Genomic DNA, 24,116 nt, shown 5'->3' with positions numbered 1-24,116 from the left:
TGGACATGGAAAAGTGTTCAAGACACCGCTTTCAGTTATTTTGGGTACGTACCCTGAAGCAGGATTGCTGTATCATATGATCATTCTCTGTTTAAATTTTTGAGGCTCCTCCAGATTGTTTTCCGCAGTGGCTGCACCATTTTACATTTCCGCTAGCAATGCACAAGGATTCCAGCTACTCCACATGCTTACCAACACTGGTTATTTTCTGCTTGTTGATCGTAGCCATCCTGATGGGTGTGAGGTAGTCTTGGAGCCTTCAAAACTACACTAAAATGAGACTTTAGGTCTGCAGGCCTTCCAACACCTGCTGGACCATCGGTGGGCGCAGGAGTCCCTGGTCACAGGTGACAGAATGGGGACATGGTGGCTTCCACATTTGAGGTGGGCTTGGGTCCTGCCTGAGGGAAGATCTTGAACAGGTCACTGGGTACAGATGACAGGAAGGGCAGGGAGAGCTGGGGTGGCCCCACCCTGGATGAGTAGACACGGCAGTGCAGGTGCAGGAGCCCAGCCCTAGTCAGGACTCCGGTCTCTAAGATGAGAGGATTAGTAAGTACCATGTGTGGCCTAAAGTACTTGCTGGGTGTGTGTGCGTGTGTGTGTGCGCGCGTGCAAGCAGTGGGGGATGGGAGCTGGGAAGCAGGAATGACATGGGCTCTGCCCTAGGTGGCTCCGTTCTCCAGGCCGTCACCACCGCCCAGCCTTCCCAGTGGCAGGACTTCTCCGTCTCCCCACCCAAACTGAACAGAGGCCCAGGGCGTGATGAGGAGGGCTGGGCTCCACCCGTAGGCACTGGAGGCACATGGGCCCTGCTTCCCTGGCCATGAGCTCAGATGGGGCAGAATCTCTCTACCTTGGTGGGTTTAGCTCTTTGTGTCCCCTCCGGGACCCCAAGGGGACTGGTGTGGAAGATGGGCTTTCTTCCAGGTGGGCAGTAGCCCGGAGGCCCTGTGGGTCAGGAGCGGTCCTTTTGGGGATGCCGGGCAGGCGGGGGCTGTGCCATGGTGCTGGCGTTTCCTCCAGCCCTGTGGGCTGCGCCCCTGCCCCCGTCCTGCTGCTCCGTCCCCTCCTGCGTGGGCCCGACACCTGACTTTGGGCTGCAGTCCAGGGTAGGCTGATCTAAGGGCAGCCGTCCCCTCACGCTGCCCTTTCTGGTGGGGGTGGTGCCACCGGGACCCCCAGGGTATGGAGGAGGGTAAGTGGGTCAGGATGTTCCTTTTTCCTTTTCCCTTTTTGTTTAAAACAGTGAGTTTTAGGGGGAAAGTCTGCTTCACATTGGGGACCTTGTGATTCTCCCCACATCTGGAAGGGCGATTTTAGGGTTCTAGCACAGCACGGACAGCAGAGAACACCGACTGTATCAGTCAGCACAGCCTGACTTGTAGGGGCCAAGAGCAGGCGAGCTGAGAGCGGCCTGGCCCTCCGCAGTGGTTTCCTCTCGCGTGCGGACTCTCCACCATGGTGCTGTCCAGGTCCCGGCAGGCAGGGGTCCTGTGCTTTGTCCACCCCCTCCACCCCGGGCTGCTCCATTTCCCCGTGGGATTCGTGGTAGGGCTCACGGGCCTCTTTTTGCCCCTGAGGAAGCTGAGGTTTGCTGTGTTCAGTGACTCTGCCGTAGCCGCCAGCCCTCAAAACCAAGGCTTCCAGCATGTTTGCTGTCGTGTTGGGCAAACAGCATTGGATCAGGAAGTCCATGAGGCTGGCTGTTACGGCACATTCTTTTTTCAGTTTCAGCCTTAGAGTAAAACAGTAAACCAAGAGGCAAATTTGGCCCACTGCCTATATTCGTAAAGTTTTATTGGGACACGGGCCTCATCTGTGGCTGCTTCTGTGCTACGAGAGCAGCGAGTCTTTGCAACCAACTGTCTGGCCCTCGAAGCCTGTGAGATACTAACACTCTGACCCTTTACAAAAATAGCTCCTGGCTGCTGGTCTGGAGTGTTGGGGTAGGTGTGTGACACGACTCTGTGGGTTAGTGGGATGTGCCATCCCGGGGACCCCTGGCCTTTCTGCAGTGGTATATGATCCCGGGAGCGCTGGCAGACAGCTGGCCGTTGTATCGCAGGGTGGGACCGAGACCTTGGAGGGTCCTTCTGGTCCAGCCCCTTCGTGTCACTGACAGGATGCCCAAAGGATGGTGGCCGACCCAGGTCACGTGATCAGCATAGCTTCAGTTGAGCCTCAAACCCGAGGTCACCCACTCTGAGACAGGCTGCCTCCTTTCCAATTTCGTACAGATGTGAATGCTCCCCACCCTGGGTGAGCCCCTGGGTTTCCCAGCAGATTTTCTCAGCATAGCGTCAAGCCTGGCACAGCTTCCAGTGGGCCTGGCCTTTCTATTTGTGACCTGTTGGTGAACTCTGAAACACAGGGCAAGCGTTCAAGTCTTTGCCGGAGTTGGGAGGGTAAATGTCTGCCTCCAAATCCAGTCGGGCTCTGGCCAAAGTCCCCCAGCCCCTGGCTTCAGCTCTGGGGGCGTAGAGTGGTGCTAGGGTCATCTTCCAAGTGGGGATTGTACCCAGTAAGGGGTCAGTGGTTGTCACAGTGTTTTTCGAACGTGCCCTTTCCGGCCTGAGTAACAATCACATGATGGTGGCTTCGGGTGGGTCTCTTACCCGTATGGGCACAGAGGGCAGAAGGCATCTACTGCTCCCCAGGAGTTAGCTCTCCACAAACTGAGGGGCCTCAGTGAAGCTTCCGGAGCTTTCTCAGCTTCGGACGAGTGCCATCTGTAGACAGATTCTGAGTTAGATACCAGTGGCCTGAAAGACTTGGGGAAGGGCTTCTCAGGCAAGCCTCCCGGCCACGGGGCTGCGGTTTCTGGGTTTTGTCAGCAGAAATGGCATGATTTTGCTGTTTTTAATCTTCTGACGTTTCTCCCTTTTCAGAATCAATCGGTGGGACTGTTGAACTGCTATAGGCTGGGCAGGGAGACCAGGCGGGGGTGGGTCCCAGGGCAGGGGCACTGTGGGGCGAGGTGTGAGGCAGGTGTAGCGGGAAGAGTGTGTTCCTTCCTCCCTTGGTTGCACTATTTTTGATGTTGGACGCTTGCATATGTCGGCTTGTTCCAGAGAAATGTGCTCAGCTCGCAGTGGGTCTGGCAAGTGGGACGAGGACAGCCAGTGACGGGTGCCTCTGTCTTCAGACTGCGCCGGGGTCGGAACGAGGCCACGCTGCTCCCTTACCTGGGCACAGAGTCCTGCTGCTCCAGGGACTCGAGTGTAGAATCACGACCTGGTATCTGTGCCAGCTCCGCCTGGCAGCAAGTGGAGCCGTGTGAAGGATTCTGAGGCGGCTTCTGGCCTGGACTGTAGGGCTGATGACATGTGGCTCTCCCCGCTCTTAGCCCACCATCTAGCATCTCTGTGGGGAGCGTCCCTGGTTGTCTCTGAACAGACGAGGTTAACGCCCCCTTTGGGTAAGCCTAGGTGAGAGCTGGGCCGGTGAATCGGTCTCTCAGTGCCCAGGTGTGAAGCTCCCAGGGTGGCAACGGAAGTTGGGTTGGTGCTGTGCTTGGAAGGCACGAGGCTTCGGACCCCTCCTCCCCTGGGGGTGGGAGCGACTCACCAGGGTCTGTGCCCCAAAGCTGTGGTCTGACTGCGCTTCATCCTGGCATTTTTACATGGCTCTTGCTGCCACCTCTCCTTTTAATTGGTCTTGGTCTCTCACCTGTGAACTCACTGAGGCCTAAATGTTTTCAAGTGACAGGAACTGCCAAGTGTGTGATCCGCTGGACGCAGCTCAGCCTCGGTGAGTGGCTGCTCTGAGTGGATGTGGCGCCCGCCTCCATGCCTTCTTCTTGGGGCTTCCAGTACTGCTCCTGGGGCTCAGTGTTCACACCATGTGAACAGGAGTGAGCACACCATGTGCTACAGGCAGGGTCCCTCGGGGCTGGTGAGCTCAGGGGTGTGGTGGGCAGGTCACTAGAGGGCGCAGGGTGCCGGCCTGGGGCAGTGCAGCAGGATGCCTCGGAGCCCAGCGGGACCTGGTCCTGCACCAGCCTGAAGACCCGGGAAGGCTGCCCGCCGCCCCACATTCCTGTGGCGCCCAGTGATCCTAGACAGAGAGGTTCTGTGCCTCTGACAGCTGAGGGCCAGGGTGGCAGGCAGGCCTTACTGTTTCCAAATCCTCCTTGGTGTCAACTGCCCGTAGGCCAGGCGGCTGTGAGGGAGCGGGGGTATCGGTAGAGAGGGGACCGGCTGCATGATGAGGCCACCGTGTGGGTCTCAGATTCGCCCTCTGCCACGTGAGGGTCACGGTTGTGTTGTGCAATTTGGACCTTCCCTCCATGCCAGCCCTGCTTGTCCAGGAGGATAGTCAAGGCCCCAGGTGGCTCTGAAGGGCCGGCATTGGCTCCTCCGTCAGAGCTGGGGTCCGAATGTCTCCTGGCTGCAGGCATCACGGACCCCAGGCCAGCTGGCTCCGCAGGGGTTCAAGGCCGCAGGGTCTGTGTGGGCTCCTGGGGGCTGTCAGCTGGACAGGTTGGTGGTGGCTGCAGAGGGCTTCCCAGAGTGGCTTCTGTGTAAGTAGACTTTCTCCTGACAGCCTGAGGGGTGTTGTAGAGGTGGGGCATGGGAACGCAGCTCACACGCAGACTCCGTCGGCCTCAGCCACGCTGCAGCCTGGACCGCTAGCTCCATTTGTTTCAAGGCGGGCCGTGCGTTTTGTGTTGGGACTTATTCAGCCATTGATGAGCCCTGTGGGCGGTGCTGGGCTGGCTTCAGTCCTGACAGCTGGGGTCAGGGGGCCCCAAGTCCACCCTTTGCAGGCTGGCCAGTTCTGCAGGGAACGAGCGTCCCTGCTCTGAACACCGGATCCTGGGCCTGAGGCTTCTGGAGCCTGTCGCTGCTTCCCCTTTCCGCCCGGTCACAGACAAACATGACCAAAAATGCACGTACACGCCAGTTTCACAGCGGAGTCCAGGAGGATTCCTGAAGTCTGCAGAAAATGAAGGGGAAAATCAGAAGAGGGAGCCCCGTGTCCTTGTTTTCACTCAGGACGTGCATGCAGGTTTTGTTACCCAGCGTCACAAGATTGCGTGTAGAAAACAGAACAGGGAGGCATCAGTCAGCCCATGCGGGCAGGTCCAGCCCCAGGGCCTCCTGCCCTCTTCATCCCCCCGCCACGCAGCCGTCTGCGCAGTGGCTGAGCTCCCGTCACCCAGGGTCTGAACTGCAGCACGGTGTGCTCGCTGCTTGCTGGTACCTCCCCCCCGAGCGAGAGCCACGGTCAGCACAGGCCTGCACCCCTCAAGCTCTCGCCTGGGGTTCCCTTCGTCCCCTCCTCATTGACTCCTGTCACACCCACAACCCATGGAAAGTGCTCCGTCAGCAGAGATAGCTCTGTTTGTGGTCACAGCTCCCGGAAGCCTCCGCACCACAGCCACGGGGCCTGCCCTGTGCTCTTGTCACTGCACCCCAGGGTGGCCATGTCTGTTCCCTCGGTCCCCTGCTGCCCTCGTTCATGTCTGGCTGGCAGACGGTGTGTGTCTCCTTACTGGGGGCCATGGAGCTTCGGTGACGGGCCACTCGCAGGGCCTCCCTGTCCCATAGAGCTCTGAGGGATTTGGAGGCCTCACAGTGGGGCTTCTATCCATTACAAACCCGTCATCCGGGCCAGCCAGACAGTGATGCTAGGCGATGCTTGTGGGTGGTGATGCATGATTCCTGATTCCTGATCACGTCTCCTGGGCCCAAACCACCCTCACAGGGCGCCCAGGGCCCCTGCTGCTCAGGCCCCAGTGTCTTCTCTTCCTCAGCCTTTCTTTGGAATCTCTCTTCAGTGTCAGCGCCCTTGCTGCCCTCCCTACCTCCTGCCCACCAAAGGGCACGCTCCCCAAGGACAGAGAGGGTTTGCGGGGAGGGCCCGGCACATGCCAGGCTTTAGCTGGAAGTTGTGAATCCGACTGGCCTTCCTCTTCTGGAGCAGTGCTTTCCAACTTTGTTTTGCTTTTACATGGTGCGGCCAGCCCTTGGGCACCAGCCAGGTATGTCAGACAGACCAGCAGGAAGTGCCGTGGATCTCACTCCCCGTGCACATCCTGCCTTGGCCGAGGCCCGTGGGTCCCGCCTGTGACTCCTGTCTGTCGTGCTGGCTCCCCTGAGCCTCTGGCCCCTGGCCCAGGATGCTTGCCCCGCCTGACCACACGGGGCCGAGGGAGGGCCCAGCTCTGAGCTGCTGCCCGCGAGTCCTGCCTTGTTCCCCCTTTCCCGGCAACAGTGGCTGACAGTTCAGGCCACCTCTGCTGCATCCTAGCGCCTGTCCCACTTCCTCTCGCACACCCAGTTATCTGAGTCTCCCTAATTTTGAGGCAGTATTGGGCAAAAACGGTGTCTCATTCTCATTTGTGTTTTCCTGGCGACTTCTCGTGTGTTTTAGCCACTTGCGCTCTTTTGTCTGCGTGGTATCGTCACCATTCCCTTTTGGGTGTCTGTCTTTTCAGGGGGCTCTCTCACTGTTGCCTCCTGAGTGCTGTCTGCTGGCGGAGCCTGTGAGGTGGTTCCTTTTCCCAGGCCTGAGCCACTGGGCTGCTAACTGATCACCTCTCCCACTGGGAGTTTTGGCCCGAGTTGGTGGCTGGAAATTGTCCTCGTGTCCCCATGAGCGACGCTTGCTTATAGGCTGTGCTCTGGGGAATTGAATGTGTGAAGCTGGCACCCATCTGGCCAGTTGTCACTATCTCGTGACTGTGGACCTAGCCGACTAGTGGCTTTGAAGCACTCAGGCCATGTTGTCAGGCTGCTTTCCAGGGTCTTGGGTTTGCTTCCGTTACCTCTTGACACCTGAGTGAACACACACAAGCTGAGCTGGGAATTGGAAAGGACTGCATTCTTTGTGGCCTCCGACGGTTCCCGGAGTCAGTTCGCATACGTCCCGTGTGAGCCCATGGCTGCACCGTCTTGGAGGGGGCAGTCCGCTAGGCCGTGGCGCCGGGCCCCAGGAAGCGCTGCCATCCTTGGGGCTGAGCGCGGGTGCACCATGAGGTGTGGGCCGCGGTGACACGACCTCTGCAGGGGCTAGCATGTGCCCTCCATTGCCCCACACAGCTGCTGCGTTGACGGAAGCCCGTGTTCCTTAACTGCCCCTCTGTCCTGGAGGACACTTCCTGTGTCTGCCCTTGTCAGTCACCTCCCGGGGAGGGAGCTGCCAACAGGTCTCGCTCAGAGAAAACCAGGTTTGGTGTGCGGGTGTCCTGACCAGAGGGCTGAGGGCACAGCTGTTCCAAGGAAGCCACGACAGACGTCTGCACGGAGAGCGCTTGGTGCCTTCTGAGGGGTTCAGGCAAACGTCGAACACGCACCCGGTTCTTCTGGCAATGCCCACCGCACGCATGACAGATGTGGGGACGTGAGCGGTCATGTGTCACTTAATGAGCACTTCTTATGGCTGTTGTTACCATTGTCGTTATTGGCTTGATATCACTTCACTGAGTGTTCTTTGAGGTCGTTGGTCGCGTTTTGCGAAGGGTTCTGGTTCTGATGTTTCTGTTCGTTTGGAGGGTCGGGGCACGCCCTTCGTGAGGACCTGTCTCGTCAGCTCTCCCTGGTGGGGCCTTCTGTGTGCCCAGAGCCCCTGGGTATCTTTTCTTCCAGTCCCGGTCCCCTGTGGCCTGGTACCTTGGCGAGAGAGGAGACATAGTGAGGTGCCAAAGTGCCCCCAGGGTTGAGGGTGTGACCTCGCTGGGTCCTCGGCGTCATTCCCATTTCACAGATGAGAAAACTGACCAGCTCAGGGGTGGTATCCATCATGATCATAGGCCACATGGCTAGTTAAGTGTGGTCTCCCTGACTCTGGCGGCCTTGCCTCCTTGCTCACGTGAGGGATTTTTGTTGTTTTTCTGAAGAATGTGGCAATGCTGTATTTTCCAGTGTCCTGAAAAATAGAGGCCAGAGCTGGGGACCACGTCAGCAGCAGAGCCGGTCTGTGCTGTTTGTACCTTGTTTTAGCAGCCAAGGGAGCTAGGTCATCAGCCCCATGTGACCAAGCCAGAGAGGTTAAGTGTCTGACTCAGGTCACACAGCTTTTAAATGGCACATCCTGAAGCGGAAGTGAATCTTGTGATCTCAGCTTCTGGGCCCCGAGACAGAAGTTTTGCTCTCAATTCCCAGCAGCTGCTGGTGGCCCCCACGTGCATCATTTCTGCTCTTTAGCCTCTTCACTGGGCTAAAGAGCAGAACGGTTCCCATCTCTGCTGGGACTTGCTGTTTGATGTGAAAGCCAGGCAGGTGCGCTGCCCCGATCTCCTGTAAGGAAAGGAGGCGACACCAGGCTCTGCCTCAGCTTTCAAGAAAGGCCTGGCCTTTGCCCCAGGGTTAGGTTTGAGAGTGGCCTGGGCTGGTGTGGAGTCCTGGCCCCGGAGGTCTTAGTGCGCCCTGGGGCAGCGCGGTGGCAAGTGTGAGGCTGGACCAGCCACTGGCCGTGAGGAAGGCCGTACAGGGCCCCAGAGTGGACTCGGCCTCTTACCTTGGGCGATTCTGGGTTCCTTGCCCAGAAGTCCAGGAAGGGTTCGGATTGTCCTAGGCCGTCTCCCTGCCAATCCACACGACTGTCCAGGGCCAGCAAGGCGTCCATTTGCCTTTCCCGAATAGATTTATGGTTCTCCTCCGGCTGAGCAGCCCGCCTGGAGTCATGCCAGGTTCCGCTTCCGCCGTGGCTCAGATCAGCAGCTGCTCCCGAAACTGAATTTCAAGCCCGAAGTAAAATGGTTTTAATGACCTGGTTTGATGAGTGGGAAACTTGATCTTGCCTCCTGGATGTTTCGTGTTTCTGAAGTGACGTGTGCTCGCTTGAAAGAGTTGGTGTTGAGGTTACAGCAAAAGGCCTTGGCAGGGGCCTCCTGTCATCACCAGGGTCGCCTCCCTGTCTCTCCTACGGGGACTGTACCTTTCGAGTAATGTTTAAAGAAGTTGTTTCTCGAATCTGACCTGGTTTTATTTATTCTCGAGCCCAGGAAGACGGGTTGTCACCTGGGTGTGGCACGTGACTGGGGCTTGGCAGGTTTGGCCTCGTTTTCTCAGGTCACCCCTTGGGATGACTTGTTGGGTCTCTGGGACTACCCCTCTGGAGGGCACCTGCGTCCTGGGACCTGGGCAAAGAGCTGTGAAGAGTGGGCAGTGACCCAGCAGGCCTTTCCCAGGCTGCAGGGCTGTGGGTCCCTCTAGCTATGGCCATCCTGCTTGCACTGCCCATTGGGTCGCCTGGTAGTTTAGAGATGGAAAAATATGCCATATTCTTCATTCCATCTCGCTGAGTGGCGTGCCTCCCTCTCAGTTAACAGCCTCCATTTTCTGCCCAAGCCGAAGCCCCAGGCCCTGTGTTTGGGGAGTGGGGCCCTCTCTGCTCTGTAGCAGCCTTGGCCTGGGAGGGGACAGAGGCATCGGCGCCCTGGTACAGAGAGGATCTGTCCTGGAAGGTGCTGGACAGAGCTTCCCAGCATCCCTGGCGGCTGCTGTGGTAACAGTGGACCCTGCTCATCGTCCTGGTCTCTGAGCTGCCTCTTTCCTTTCTGATTTCTTAGACAAATCCCTGGGCTTATAGACATGTTTTGTCATAACTGGCAAAGTACCCCCTTTCTTCTTGATTCCTCTTATGGTCTGGTCTCCATGAAGAAGAAGGCAGCAGCCTCTGCTTGTCCCTCTCGGCTCTGGAGACCATGTCCAATCAGGAGCCACGTGGCCAGGTCACTGTGTGGCTGCCATATGCTGTAAGGTGCTGAGCCGTGCTTTTCATTCTGGGGGTGGGAGGGGCTCTGAGGAGTAATCATGAATGGGAGGCGGCACATACTTGTCCCAGCCTCTCCTGCCATCTCAGCCTGGCCAATGGAGACGCTCCCTGCCAAGGGGATGGGGAGATGGGCAGGATGGACCACTGCCCCCGGGAGCACAGCGTGTGCCTGGCTCGTGCAGGGGTTGGGGGGAGACCGCTGGGCTCTGGGGAAGGGTGCCCAGAGTAGGAAGGGTAGTCTGGAGAGAGAGGCCAGGTGGGGCCAGCAGGGGCTCCCAACACGCCTGGGGAGGGGGTGTTCATGTCCAGATGTTCTCTCAGTCATGTGATGTCTTGTGTGCCCGCATGGCATTTTAACTAACTGGAACCAAATGTGCCAGAACTCGGCTGTGAGTTTCCCATTGCATGGATACCCCCGCCCCTCCGCTGTGGGCACCGGAAGCTTTGGGTGCATCAGCCCCCAGCAGCTCTGGGAGTGTTGCATTTCCGTGCCTGAGCGAGCACTTCACGTGGCTCATCACTGGTGAATCCTCCCTCCGACTTTTCTGAGGCCAGGAGTCAATACCAGTTTGGAAACTGGATGAATTGGGGCTAATTTTTTTTAAATTTTTTATTGGGGAATATTGGGGAACAGTGTGTTTCTCCAGGGCCCATCAGCTCCAAGTCGTTGTCCTTCAATCTAGTTGTGGAGGGCGCAGCTCAGCTCCAAGTCCAGTCACTGTTTTCAATCTTAGTTGCAGGGGGCGCAGCCCACCATCCCACGCGGGAATTGAACCGGCAAACCTTGTTCTTGAGAGCTTGTACTCTAACCAACTGAGCCATCGGCCTCCCCCCAGGGCTAACTTTTTTTTTTTTTAACTCCAATGACTTTGTAAAGCACCGTTCAGTCTGGTTGTCCAAGGCTGAGCCCCGTTTGAGTAGCTCCCAGGAGGTCACTGAGTCGTGGGCAGGGGCCATGGCCCTTTCTGGGCATGGATCCCCTTCTAATACCTAAAATACAATAGAATTACCAAGGAAATCACTCCACAGAGAGTGAGTGAACTATTCAAAAGAAACGTGTGACCTTGTAACAAATTCACCATGGTCATGTGTTAAATGATGAGGTCTAGCAGCAGATCTAGTTGCTATCATTTGGAAATAGGGGTGAGCAAAAATGGCCTTTGAAGACCTCAGTGCTGCCAGCCTGCATGCGCTAAAGCCTGTCAGCGTTGACGCTGCTCTCTCCGCTGTAGCCTGTCCTCTGCATTTGTAACTGAAGGAAATGCTGCGTTTCAGTTGGTGGAAATAGATGTGTTTTTCTTGCCACCCAAATGCAAGGACAGTCCAGGTTTGAGCCATGTCCTCGGCAGGGTGCCTCTGTAAGCGGTGGTGATGGATGAGGCCACTTCCCGGTCGCAGTCTCTGAACAAGGCTCCTCAGAGAGAGGCAGGCAACGCCACGGCTGTGGCCCGAGCAGGCCGAGTGGGACCTGGAGCCTCCTGTGGTGCCAGGACATCAGAGAAGGTTTGGAGGAGGGCAAGGATGGGTCGAGCCAGCGCCAAGGGCCCCAGAGCCCGCCTGGGACACTGAGCCTCACGATGATGAAGGACTTGTCCTGCATGTGAGACCGTTGCAAACAGCAGTCCCTGGGCCGGTGTGAACTAGGCTTCTCCAGAGAAACAGAACCAGTGTGAGGAGGGGGCACTTACTTTAAGGAATTGGCTCTGCGATCCCGGGGACTGACAAGTCAGAAATCTGCAGGGCAGACCGGCAGGCTGGAGACTGCAGGGAAGGGCTGATGTATCTCTAGTCCAAAGGGGCTGGAGGCAAAATCCCTTCTTCCTGCAGGGGACCTTCCTCTGGTTCCCGTAAGGCCTTTCACTGATTGGATGAAGCCCACCCACATTATGGAGAGAATACCGTGTTTCCCCAAAAATAAGACCTGACCGGAAAATAAGCCCTGGCATGATTTTTCAGGATGACATCCCCTGAACAGAAGCCCTAATGTGTCTTTTGGAGCAAACCTTAATATGAGACCCGGTCTTACTTTCGGGGAAACACGGTATGCTTTACTCAGCGTCTGCTGGTTTAAATGTTAAGGTCATCTAAAAAACACTTTCGCTGCCACATCTAGACTGTTTGACCAAACATCTGGGTTCAGTGGCCCCGTTGAGTTGACCCATGACATTTCCCATCGCATTGCTGATGGTAGGTATGTACGTGAATAAAGGAGGAGAAGGGAGGGCTCCCTGCTCACAGCACGATGCCGGGGCAGGCAGAGGCAGGACGGCATTTTACGGCCACCCCTGGGCTGCTGCTGGGGAATAGGCATCCGCTGTCAGCTGCTTGAGGAGAAGGCCCCGAGCAGGGCAGCCTGCCTGGGTGGTCAGAGGTAACTGCCTATGAGGGCAGGCGGACTCTGACTGCCTCTGCCTGGGGTGCTTCTGGGGCCGCACCACCATCACCTCGAGGCGTGTGGCTGGAACACACGGTTCATCACGGGTCGCACTAGGCAGACCCGAAATGTGGCAAGCTCTAGCAAAGAAAAGGGCATCCTGGGGCAGCCGGTTAGCTCGGTTTGAGCGCAGTGCTGTTAACAGCAAGGTTGCTGGTTCGATTGCCACATGGGCCACTGAGCTGCACCCTCCACAGCTAGATTGAAACAACTACTTGACTTGGAGCTGATGGGTCCTGGAAAAACACCAAAAACAGGAAAAAAGAAAAGGGGGTCCTGTGTTATCCTAAAATGTCAATGCCCTAAACATCAAAAAACAGCTGAGAAACTTCCAGATTAAAGGTGGCTGACCAGATGAGGTGGTTCTCCATGCAGGAGGGAAGAGCGATGCAAGAGCACTGCAGAACCAAGTGGCAAGGTGGAACGTGGACAGTGGCCCAACGTGTCCTGTCAGTAATGAACACAGTGAAGCTGCTGGTGGCTGCCACGTGGTTAGGAAAGAATACCTTCACTCCTGTGCTCTGCAGAATTCTAGCTGCCTCCTCGTCATTTGGAGCTGAAACCAGTCACTTTGGTTTTTAGGTAGGTGACAAAATGTTCTGTAAACGGCAGCTGATGGTTTCAGACTTTCAGGGCCAGGCTCCCCTTCTGTGGGCTGGTTAACAAACGTGGATCTGTAAAGATGAGAGCGCCCCGAGCAGCTGCAGCCAAGGCCACTGGTTGGCAGTTGGGGAGGGTGACAGCTGTCCAAAGCAGTGTGACCCCATTGATGTGGAAGGAGAAAAGCGGCAGAGGGCCTGCTTCTCCTTAGCTGGTGGGGGTCCTGGGTTGGAGTACATGCTTTGCCGCTTCTGAGCCAGTTTCCTTGAATCAGGCACCTGGCTTCCTGGGCCTCAGTTTCCTCATCCACCCAGAGCTGGTCCTGGAAACGTATGGCCTTGTCCCCAGCAGGTCCCTATAGTCAGGCTCCAAAGAGCCATTGGGCACGGAGCACCTGGCAGAACGCAGCCCTGAGAGAGGCCAGCAGCGCGGCCCTACCTGCCCTGCGGGGGAACCCAGTTTGCTGACATTTCTCCTTGGGCTGTTTGCTCTGAGGGATTGTCGTCTTTCTGCGGAGCAGTAGGTAGGCCAGTGGTTCTTGGTGGACCCTACGCGTGACTTAACCCAAGAGCAGGATGGGAGCCGGGTGGCAACTGGCCAGCATGGAGAGGTGGCTGGGGTTGAGCCTCACTTGTTACTCACCTGCTGGGGCCTTGGGCACAATTCTCATTCTCCAAATCCCAGGCTTGCAGAGCCCACCCCAAAGATGCTCTCCTAGCCTGGCAGTGCCCAGAGGCAGTCGTGCTCCCCGCAGTGGGGGCAGCAGGCAGCAGGCCTCTCCTCCGCTGGCGTTATGGCTGGATGGGCAGCCAGGTCCTGCCCTCTGGGCCCCAGCAGCTCCTGAGTGTCGAGAGTCTGAAAGTCCAGGTTGTTCCAGGAAGGCCGGTTCTATTTGTCCAGGTAATAGAGGATCCTCTTGTTCTCCAAGTCTGATACCTGGGCCTCTCGGAAGCTAAGCAAGGACCAAAAGGGACAGATCCATTCCTGGCTCTGTCAGTGATGAAACCTGAGCCTCTGGCAGTCCCGGATTCCTCATCTGCTGGGCTCCAAGGCTGGGGACGGCAGGTTCCTGACCTGGCAGCTCCCAGGTGCAGGTCCTGGATGCAGGAGAGCCACCTGCTGGTGGGCCCTGGATGGAAGCCTTGGGGTGTGTGTGGTGGGGAAGGGGGGCATCATGCCTTGAAGGGAAGAGGAGGTCTCAGCCGCGGCTTTTGTATCTGTGATTTGTGCCTGCATCTCCCGAGATGGGTTTGTGGTGCTTTGCAGGGAATGTTGACATGGGAGAAATTTGAGCTGAGCTGGGTGCTAAAATGTGGAGCAGCCAGGCAGCCAGCATCCTGCTCTATCCTGAAGGACCCTGCAACCTAGATCAGGCCCTCAGCTTCCCCTGTGTCTGATGCTATCTGGGGGGTTGTCATGTCACCCCCAGGCCATGGGCGAAGGACCAGAGTGAATTTGACACCGAGTTCAGCACCTGTTGTTGATGAGTTTTAGTGAACAATTAAGAAGAAAAACAAGCCCAGTCAACATTCAGCTCCTGGTGAGGCCATGTCGGATGAGTGTTGGTGCAAAGTGCCGATGTGCTTTTTGGCCCCTTTGTCTACATTTCCCTCCTGTCTCAATCGGTGTGGTCAAGGGCTTGCTGAGAAAGAGGGGCAAAAGGCCAGGATGCTACTCCCGAGGTCGCTCCTTTCTGGAGGGAGGCCCCTGAGGGCCTGGAGCAGAGCATGGGGCGGGGTACTGCAGGCCCCGAGCCATGGCACAGGCTTGCTCTGTTCTGTAGGGGAGGACAACACGGACGAGGTGAGATGTGAGGTTAGGCTGTCCGATGGCCAGTGCCATGGGGACGGGGCCGAGGCCAGCGTGTGACTTGGCCCATCTGCGGGCCAGGTTCAGCCTGCAGGCTGTGTGCACTGGGGGCGTGCAGCAGGTACCCACGGCGTCTTAAGTTTTTCTATTTGAGGAAAGGAAGATAAGAAAGATGAAATAATAATGAAGCAAAGGTATTGAAAGGAGGACCCTACCTAGGCGTGGGTTGCACAGCTCAGAGAAGTGGCAGCGGTTGGTGGCTCTTGACAGCTATGCGCCCCTAGAAGCAGGCCTGGGATGTGCTGCTGGCAGTTGTGAGACACCCGTGTCTCAGTGGGGGGGATGTGCTTGGCGATGGAACGGGGCTCCATGGAACAGAAGCACCTTAGTGCTTAGTGTTTAGTGAATGTTTGTCTCGTTTCATTGCCACGGGATCATGCACGTTTCACAGAGGGTTTGGATAAACTGTGCAATTGGAGTAAGATCAAGTGAGGTGGGGACTGAGTCAGGCCATGTGGGGACCCTAGGGCTGATCTTCCCGTGCGGTTGGGATCAGCTCTGTGGGTGGGTGGGGACCCCCCCGCGCTGTGACCTCCAGCAGCTCCGTCCCGTCTCTGCACCTCATTTTCCTCAGTTGTAACAACAGGAGTACTGGTAGCTGCATAGTTGAAGATGGGAGCGATGGAGGGTGGGTGGCTGTTCACGACACGACAAGTCATTTTGTTCAGTGTGGCTGTGATTTCCTTGGAGCGCCTGTGCCTAGCAAGTCCACACAACCCCCTCTGGTCAGGGCTCAGAAGCCGCCCCCCCACCCCCGGCATCGGAGGGGGGCACCAGCCAGACCCTGCCCTGCAGGTCCCTGTGCTCCGACCGGCTTGGTGCCTGTCTGTAGATTCACCAATTTGGGTCCCTGGGGTGGTCATCATGTGGCGATGACACACGAGGGAAATGGGACCTGGCAGGGGGAGTGGTCTTAGTCCCCTGTGGCCCAGGCCCTCCTTGTTGACCAGATTGGTGTGTGGCCCAAGGGGCAGCATGTGCTGCAGCTCAGGGTGATGGGCAGATGTCTGGGCATGAGGACCCCACTACCCCACCTCACCGGGTCATCAGGCTGCAGCCAATGACTTTCTCAGACCTCGCACCATCCGGGTGGTCAGCATCCGGGGGCACAGACAAAGGAACCTGACAGACCCTTCAACGGGGTGGGTGGGTGGGAGGGTGCCGGAAGCCCTGGAGCTGCGTTTTGGGAGAAGAGAGGGAAGTTGGTAAAAATTTAGAATATTTTCACCACATAGAACAATATCCAGAAAGAAGGGGGGTAGAGATAGCTATAACACCAGAGAGCAAGCAGGCCCAGTTAAAAAAAGAAAATGATGAATGTCACTTCATCAGAATTAAGAACTTCTGGTTTTTCAAAGGATGCAGTTAAGAGAATGAAAAGACAATCCATGGACTGGGAGAGAATCTGTGTAAAACTTAATCTGACAAAGCTCTAGAATATATAAAGAATTCTCAAAACATGATAAGAAAATGATCCAGTTTTAAAAAATGTGTTAGAGATTTATACCGCTTCATCAAAGAAGATACAAGAATGGCAGGTTAGCCCATGAAAAAATTCTCCATGTCATTAGTCATTAGGGAAATGCAAATTAAAACCACAATGAAACTGTCACTTCAGACTTATCACCATGGCTGAAATCATACCACGTGCTGGCCTGGATGGGGAGCAGCTGGAGTTCTTCAGTTCTGGTGGGAGTGCAAATGGTGCAGCCATTCTGGAAGAGTTTGGCCCCTTCTCATGAAGTTACACATACACTTACCATAGGACCCAGCAGTCACGCTCTTAAACACTCACCAAGTGAAACAAAAACTCATGTCTGCATAAAAACTTCTATGTGAATGTTTATGGCAGTATTACTTGTTAGTCCTGCAAACTGAAAACAACCTGGTGTCTTTAGTCGGCAAACAGATGGACAAACTGGTATAATACCGTGGTTAATACTCAGCAGTAAAAGGAATGGACTTCACTAACAGCAAGGGACACATCGCAAAGGTGTTACGCCAAGTGTGTGTGTGGTCAGCTGGATAAGGATCCCCATAGCTGTCCGGGTCTTAACCCCTGGCACCTGTGAACGTGGCCTTCCATGGACAGAAGACTTTGCAGATGGGATTAAGTTAAGGATCTTGAGATTTTGGGGGGCAGTTATCCTGGATTATCCTTGGTAGGGGGCAGGCTAAATGTAATCATAAGTAATCTTATAAGAGAGAAGCAGAGAGAGATTTGACAGACAAGAAGAGAAGGTGACGTGACCACAGAGGCAGAGATTGGGGTGATGCAGCAGAAAGCCAAGGACGCCTGGAGTCCTAGAAGCTAGAAGAGGCAGGCAGGACCCTCCCCTGGAGTCTCCGGAGGCTGTGCAGCCCTGCCAGCACCTTGATTTCAGCCCAGGGGACTCTGATTTCAGACTTCTGGCCTCCAGGACTGTGAGAGAATAAAGCCACCAAGTTGGTGGTAGTTTGTTACAACAGCCACAAGAAACTAATGCAGTGTGATTCTGTTTACAGGAGCTTCTGGAAAAGATGCAGCCCTGGGGACAGAAAACAGTGGAGATCATGAGGGTGGAGTGGGTGGAGTAAAGGTGGGCATGCGGGATTCCAGCAGCTAGGAAGGTGGCCCGTACAGCACAGCTTGCAGGCTGCGTGTACTTGGTGACCCAGGAAGAGCCAACAGGCCCAGTAGGAGGGCATCAGGGCCTGTGTCAGGTGATTTGCACCTGTTTTTCTAATCTTCAAAGTTTCTGGAAAACTTTTTCCTAAGCTTTCTGTGCACCTCTATGACTTTCGATAGAAACGTGCTGTGCTGGCCAGCATGTGGGTCCTGATTGACACCTGGCTCATAGCCACTTGGAGTCCCTTTTATTGCTTTTCTGTGTCCCTTAATGATGAATGTGCTGCTGTCCTCCCGGCCAAGGGGAGGGGCTGCCCTGAGCCGGCCCTGCCCCATGGGCCGGCCTTCTGGGGGCACGTCCCAGGCCTGCCTTGGTGTCTGGTTCACAGAAACGGCTCCTATGGTCACAGACAGTGTCTGAACTCTCCACGGCCTGCTCAGAACTTGCCAGGAAGTCTTGGGGAGGGTTCCTGCAAGGCATTTCCTAATGCTCTGTGCTTTACGGGAAAGCAGGGGACATTTGCCAGGAGGTCAGCAGCCAGGCCTTTTCTTGGGATTTCACCTCCTCTTTCCCTGGCCACACTGCTCAGAAAGGTTGGGTCCCAGCTGCAGAATCACAGACTTTGAGGAGGAACAGATACCTTCCTTTCCTTCTGTCTTTTTTTTTTTTTTTTTTAAGATTTTATTGGGAAAGGGGAACAGGATTTTATTGGGGAACAGTGTGTACTTCCAGGACTTTTTCCCAAGTCAAGTTGTTGTCCTTTCAGTTTTAGTTGTGGAGGGTGCAGCTCAGCTCCAGGTCCAGTTGCCGTTGTTAGTTGCAGGGGGCGCTGCCCACCATCCCTTGCGGGACTCGAGGAATTGAACCGGCAACCTTGTGGTTGAGAGCCCACTGGCCCCTGTGGGAATCGAACTGGCAGCCTTCGGAGTTAGGAGCACGGAGCTCCAACCTCCTGAGCCACCGGGCCGACCCCCTTGTATCATTTTTTGCAGGAACCTCTGTCTTATAGGGAGAGTTGTGGGGGTGGGCTGTCAGGGCACACACTGCCCTGGCGGTGTTGGCACTGTGTCCCGTGGGCACTACAGGACTGGGAGGGGTGGCCTTCGATGCTGCTTCCCACGAACAGTTAGTGGCGGGCACCCCAGGGCTACACCTAGGTCAGGCCAGCCCTTGTTTGCTTTGTGCTGTGCACCGAGGCTGGGGTCTCTAATGTGTGTACTTTTCCTTTTCAACTTTTTCACATGGGGACGTTAGTGGTAGACAGGACAGAGAGTAACAGTGGTCCCCAAGCCATCATCCAGGCTCACCCTTTGAGCAGGTCTCCTCTCAACTCTTCTCTGAGGAACCCCTCCACCCCTGTTGGTTTGGTTTTGCTGGAGCATTTTGAAAACAATCCCAGTTATCTTTTCCCCCATGGCTTTTTCTATGACAATGTTCACCGTCAACAGATAGGGATTGGTTTTTCTAGACACAACCTGTGTGCAACTCTGTGAGAGCAGCCAGGCCCAACTGCTGGCGCCCTGCTGGCTGGCTGTGGAGTCTTCTGGTGGCTGGGTCACGTCAGGGCCATGCAGAGCCACTAGGGACGTCAAGTCTGGGTCATTTGGAGCACTCCGTCCTTCCTTCCCTTCGTGCCATCCACCTATGGAATGGCTCGTGGAATTTCCCACGTTCTGCTCTGATGTCCATTCTCCCCTTGCTTTCTGTGTGGCAGCGTTCAGCCCAGGGCTCCCCAGTTTCAGTCCAATGTCTTCTGAGGCTGGCTCATTCTTTTCTGTGGGGCCACCCCGTATCCTGGGGGGTGTTTGGCAGTATCCCTGCCTCCACCCACCAGATGTCGGGGGCACCTTCCCCCCAACCAAGTAAGTCATGGCAACTAAAAATGTCCACGGACCTTGCAGTGTCCCCTGGGGCATAATCAGCCACTACCTCGAGTGTAACTCTGCCTTCCCCACTGGCTTCCTGTGAACTTGTGGCTAGACCTGGAGGTGGATTTCGTCAGCCACTTCCTGTTGCCTCACCCTCAAAGGCTCTTCTCCATGAGGAGAGAGAAGGGGATTCTGGCCATGTCAAGTTCCTCCTCGTTCTTGCCCCGTCTTACAGGAGAGGGTCCTTAGGCCAGCATTTGTGTCGCCTGCCGTGGACCGCCCGGTCCCCTGCCCCTCACCACCCTGCACCCTCCCTGTTTTCTCGCGCACGAATCACCATCCGAACCGCACAGCTTCTTCCTTCAGGTGATGCCTCCCGGACAGGGAGCTGCCAGAGGGCCGAGTGACATCGAGGCCAGGCAGAAGCTTGGGGCCAGCAGTGACGCTTGTCCTGAGTAGCTGCCAGCTTCATCCCCATGTGTGGCTATTAGGAGATGGCACTGTGCCATGCAGAGTCGGAAAGGGCCAGTGTGTGTGGGGGCTGGGCTTCCTGAGGGCCCGTCCATGTCTGCTGCTGAGGAGACACTGCACTGGACAGCCCAGACCCGGGGGTGGGGGTGGGGGTAACCTCTGAACCTGCGGTGGGAATGACATGACCCCCTGGAGCGTGTGAGGAGACTTAGGGCATTGCTGTGATGTCTCCTGAAATGCATCCCACTCTGGTACCAGTGTGACAGGCGTGGAGGAGGCAGTGCCGTGCCCGGGGGTTTTGAGGGAAGTCACATTACCCGGTGACTTGCGAATTGCGGTCTGGGAGCCGACCCAGAAGCTGCTGAGGAAATGGGCAGTGCCTGGGCCAGTCTGTCAGACCCTCCTGGCCCCAGGACGCTGCTTTCTGTCCTACTGTGTAAACGAGGTGACGGCAACAGGGCCTCCCTAACCTTGTGATCTGTTGGCCTCTGTAGGGAGCAGCCAGCCAGGTGGTGATGGCCTTGTCCCCATGGGGAGCCCCTGCACCGCCAGGGTGGCCTGATGGCTGCTGTCCCAGCCAGGCGGGGTGAGCCTGGGGCAGCGCTGGTCCTGCCATGAAAGAACCTCTGATCCGGGCTCTGGCTGACACTCAGAAGACACAGTGGTGCCATACCCGCCTTCTTGGGGTCCCACGAGCCCGGGGTAACCCCTGCACCCCTGACACCACCACCGCCTTCCATTTGCACCCTGCCTTCTCACATTTAGTGCTGCGTGTCCAAATCCTGCACTTCTTGTCACTTACGCCTCAGACCGTCAGTGATCTTTCACAGAAATGTAACTTACTCTTTCCTAGTCACACACGTATTCACTGTGCCCAGTGCTCTTCATCCGTTAAGAGACCCACATGTCCACCTGGTGTTATTCTGCCTCCTCCTGAAGAACGCCCAGAACCTTCGTTGCATTACTGATCTGCCGCACACAGACTCTCTCGGCCTTTGTCAGGACAAATCTCTATTTCACTTTCTCTTTTCTCTGGATGTAGGATCCTAGGCAGGCAGTATTAGTTCTCAGCCCTTTAAAGATGTGCCTGTTACCGTGAATGGCTATGGACAGGTGGCCTGTGGGGAGTCACCCGTGTGTGTGTGTGTGTGTGTGTGTGTGTGTGTGTGTGACAGCAGGAGTGAATTGCTCTGTTATTGACAAGAAGGGCCTGGTCCTCCTGCTGGAGGGAGGAGACACAGGCCAGTCCCTGTGGCCGGGAATCTGGCCCTACAATGACAGCCAGGCTGCTGGGGATATGTCCTTGAAGCCAGGCCTCTGGGCCTTGTGGACAAAGTCGGCTTTCAGGCCTCTTGACTGACGTCTCCATGACATGTCTCATTCTCAGTGCCCGAGGGGGAGTGAGGGACCTGGCAAGAGAGGAGTCTTCCGGGTAATTTCCTTGACAGCTGCCACGCCCTTTACATGCTTCACTGCGGGGCCCACGGGGAGCTTATGGTCTGGGGGGGACAGGCCACCACAGCAGCGCGTGCGAGTCCTGGGGCTGCCCTGGTGGCGTTCCTTCCAGGGAGGTGCACCCTTCCTCGTTCCTTTCCCTTGTTACCCTAAACCTGGCCTTGCCTTGTCACCATCGTCGTGTCCCTTGTCCCCCAGGCCCCTGGAGCACACACGGTGCTTAGGTGAGCCCTGGCTGACACCCATCCAGAGACCTTGGAGCGCAAGAGCCAAACCCCATGTGCCCTCTGCTGCTACAGTGTGAACATTTCTGCTCCAGCCTTGCGCCTGCTGTTCCCTCTGCCAGGAACACCCTTCCTTCCTGGCTTTGATGAGCAGATGTTGGCAGAGAGCTTGTAATGACCACAGGCAGGGCCGCTTTGCCTCGGCGTTGCCTGTGCTGTGGTGTTCTGGTGTCTTCCCCCGCTGCCCTTCCACCCACAGGATAGCACTCTTGCACCAAACATGGGTGACAGACAGGACTCTCTCCCTGCCTGTTCAGGAATCTCCGTGTTCCTGCGATGGGGCTCAAAGCCCCTGAGTCTTCAGAAAAGGTCCACTGTGGGCCTGAGGGTGGGTCGCAGCGTTACAGACGTATCGTGTACAGCATGTAGGGGTGCAGTCCGTGAATGGTAACATGTAGGGGTGCAGTCTGTGAATGTTAACACTCCACTCGGGCCCCGGCACACACTCATCTGCTTTCTGTCTCTTTAGTTTTTGCCATTTCTGGAGACATAAATGGACTCACAACACACGGTGTTGTGTGTTGGCACCTCTCACTTAGCCAGGATGCCTCTAGGTTCAGCCAGATTGTGGCCATCAGGCATTTGTTCCTTTGTTTTTTCTGGGCACTATTCTCTTGTTTCTCTGTCTACCAAGTACTGGATCGTTGGCTTGTTACCGCGTCCTAGATACTTAAGAGTAATTCTGCTGTGTACATTTATGTGTAACTTGTCACGTAGGCGTAGCTTTTCGTTTCTTTTGGCTAATTCCTAGGAGTGGAATTGCTGGGTCATGTGGTCACTCTGTGTTTAACCTTTTAAAAACCTGCCAGACTGTTTTCCACAGGGGCTACGCTGTGTCCACTCCCCCCAGCCACCAACGCGGGTTCTGGGCTGTGGGCGGTCTTTCCTGTTCTAGCCCTTCTGATAGGGCGCGCAGCCTGTGCTTCTGGGACGGGCAGCCGCCCTGAGCAGCTTCTCACCTGCTCATTGGACATCTGCATGTCTTCTTTTCATCTCTCTCGAACTCAATTCAAAGCAAAGGCTGCTTAGACGTTGTGTCCCCAAGGGCCTTGCCAGGCCGGGCCCCCCACGGGTGCTGTGTTTCTCATTCTCTGGCGTCCCAGGTGGGTGTCAGGTCATCGTGTCCGCTGGTTCTGAGTCTGCTTTGGAGGGAGCCTGGCCCCTGTCTCAGCAGCCCCGTGGCCTCTGCCTGCAGGGGCTGGTTGCCGGTCCTGGAGCAGGGCAAGGGGCTGGAGGGTGTCCCTTTCTGCCTGCCTGACAGTGTGAGGGCTGTGTTTGCAAGTGTGGGGTGGTTTCTGGAGCGTCTCATCCCATGGGGGTAAGTGCTGGAACGTAGAGGGACCCCTCCGCTCTGCTCCAAATGGCAGGGTCCTTCAAGATTTTTGGCAAGATGGGGCTCCTGGCAGTACATGTGCGGTCCGCATGGTCCAAGTTGGCTGAGCTGTGCCACCCTCACACCCAGACTCATGGACTCTGAGAGGCTGAGCACCTCTCGAAGTCCTGCCTGCCCCTTGGTTGCTTCTCCCCACGAGTGTGGAGCCACTCCACTACTCGGAGCTACTCCACCTCTCCAGGGCCTGCTGTGGTGCCTAATGTTCTGGGTGGGGAGCTGACAGGAAGCCACTCAGGGGAGGGTCTTTGGGGAGGATCGGTGGGGGAGTCTCCCTCATTCTAGGTGGGGCTGGGAGGTCTGAGTGGTGGATTCAGTGATGGAGGTGGGGAGAGTCCAGTTCCCAGCTACCATGCAGGGGGGCTGGGGTGGGGGCGGTGGGGGGCAGGCTGGCACAGGGGTGGGTTTGGGGCCTGGTGGAGGGGGTCATGGTGACAATTCAGGACCGCATTGTGGGGTAGTGTCTGCTACACAGAAGATGGGTTGCTCTGGGCCCAAGCTAGGTGAGAAGGCGAGGTACAGCCCTCCATCTGGATTCACGTTCTTTCTAAAATTCCACCAGAAGGCTGGTCTCTGAGTAGCTCAAGCTTAAAGTATTTATTGTGAGTTTTTTACTGTATATTTTTTATGACATTTGGGAATTCTGCTACCCCAAGTGCAGTGACAAACTGCTCTGAAGCTGTGACATCAGAGCTGGGTAGGCATTGGGCTCCATCCTGCCAGTGATTGGAGGCCAGAGTTACCTCCTCGGCCTGCGTCTTGGCCGGTGGTGCTCGTCCACCGATTTCCGTTCAGAAGGGTGTCAGTGAGGCAAGCCGGCCAGGGCTGACGCTGGCTTTGAGGGGCTGGGGAGGGGCTGGCCCTGCCGGTGTCTCTGCCCCTGCCGTGCTTGTGCTCTCAGCCCCAGCCCCATGCCACCCAGGGAGCTCCTGCTGATCCTTCAAAACCGTGCTCTGGTGACCTTTCCTGTAGTTTTCAGATGTTTGTGTTTCCGCTCACCTTTCCTGAACGCACGGTCCTTTCCCTGCTCCTTCGATAGCTGGAAACAAGTCTCCGGATTTCCCTATAGCTTTACTGACATTTTCCTGTTTATCTTTTTCGTAGGATTCTGTTTCACTGAGACCATCAATTCGATTTCAAGGAAGCCAAGGGGTGAGTCATGTTTGTGTCACTCATACTTGGAATTGTGGGATTGGGGTAATCGGGGGCCTGTTATGGCTCACCGGGCAGTAGTGGGGCACAGTGTTTGGCCCCATCTGCTTCCCTGCTAGGCCAGTCCCCCTGTCAGGCCAAGCTCTGCCTCTGGATGCACCCAGGGTCCCTCCCTTCCTTCCTGTAGCCGATTCGTACCTGGCTCCGAGTCCCCCAACCCCTGTTCTGACACCAATCTCTGAGCTGATTCAACGCTGT

General features: G+C 56.3%; 1 protein-coding gene across 1 annotated transcript in view; it reads left to right on the top strand.

Moving 5' to 3' along the window:
* Window positions 1-24,116, top strand: part of ELL (elongation factor for RNA polymerase II) — a 59,681-nt gene that overhangs the window by 9,983 nt on the left and 25,582 nt on the right. Inside the window, exon 2 of the mRNA XM_033134413.1 lies at window positions 23,811-23,858. Within this exon, the coding sequence (XP_032990304.1) occupies window positions 23,811-23,858 (48 nt within the window). The remainder of the gene's footprint in view (window positions 1-23,810; window positions 23,859-24,116) is intronic.

This window comes from Rhinolophus ferrumequinum, chromosome 18 (assembly GCF_004115265.2).
Source record: "Rhinolophus ferrumequinum isolate MPI-CBG mRhiFer1 chromosome 18, mRhiFer1_v1.p, whole genome shotgun sequence".
Taxonomy (NCBI): Eukaryota; Metazoa; Chordata; class Mammalia; order Chiroptera; family Rhinolophidae; genus Rhinolophus; species Rhinolophus ferrumequinum.
This window is presented reverse-complemented; position numbering and strand designations above follow the sequence as displayed.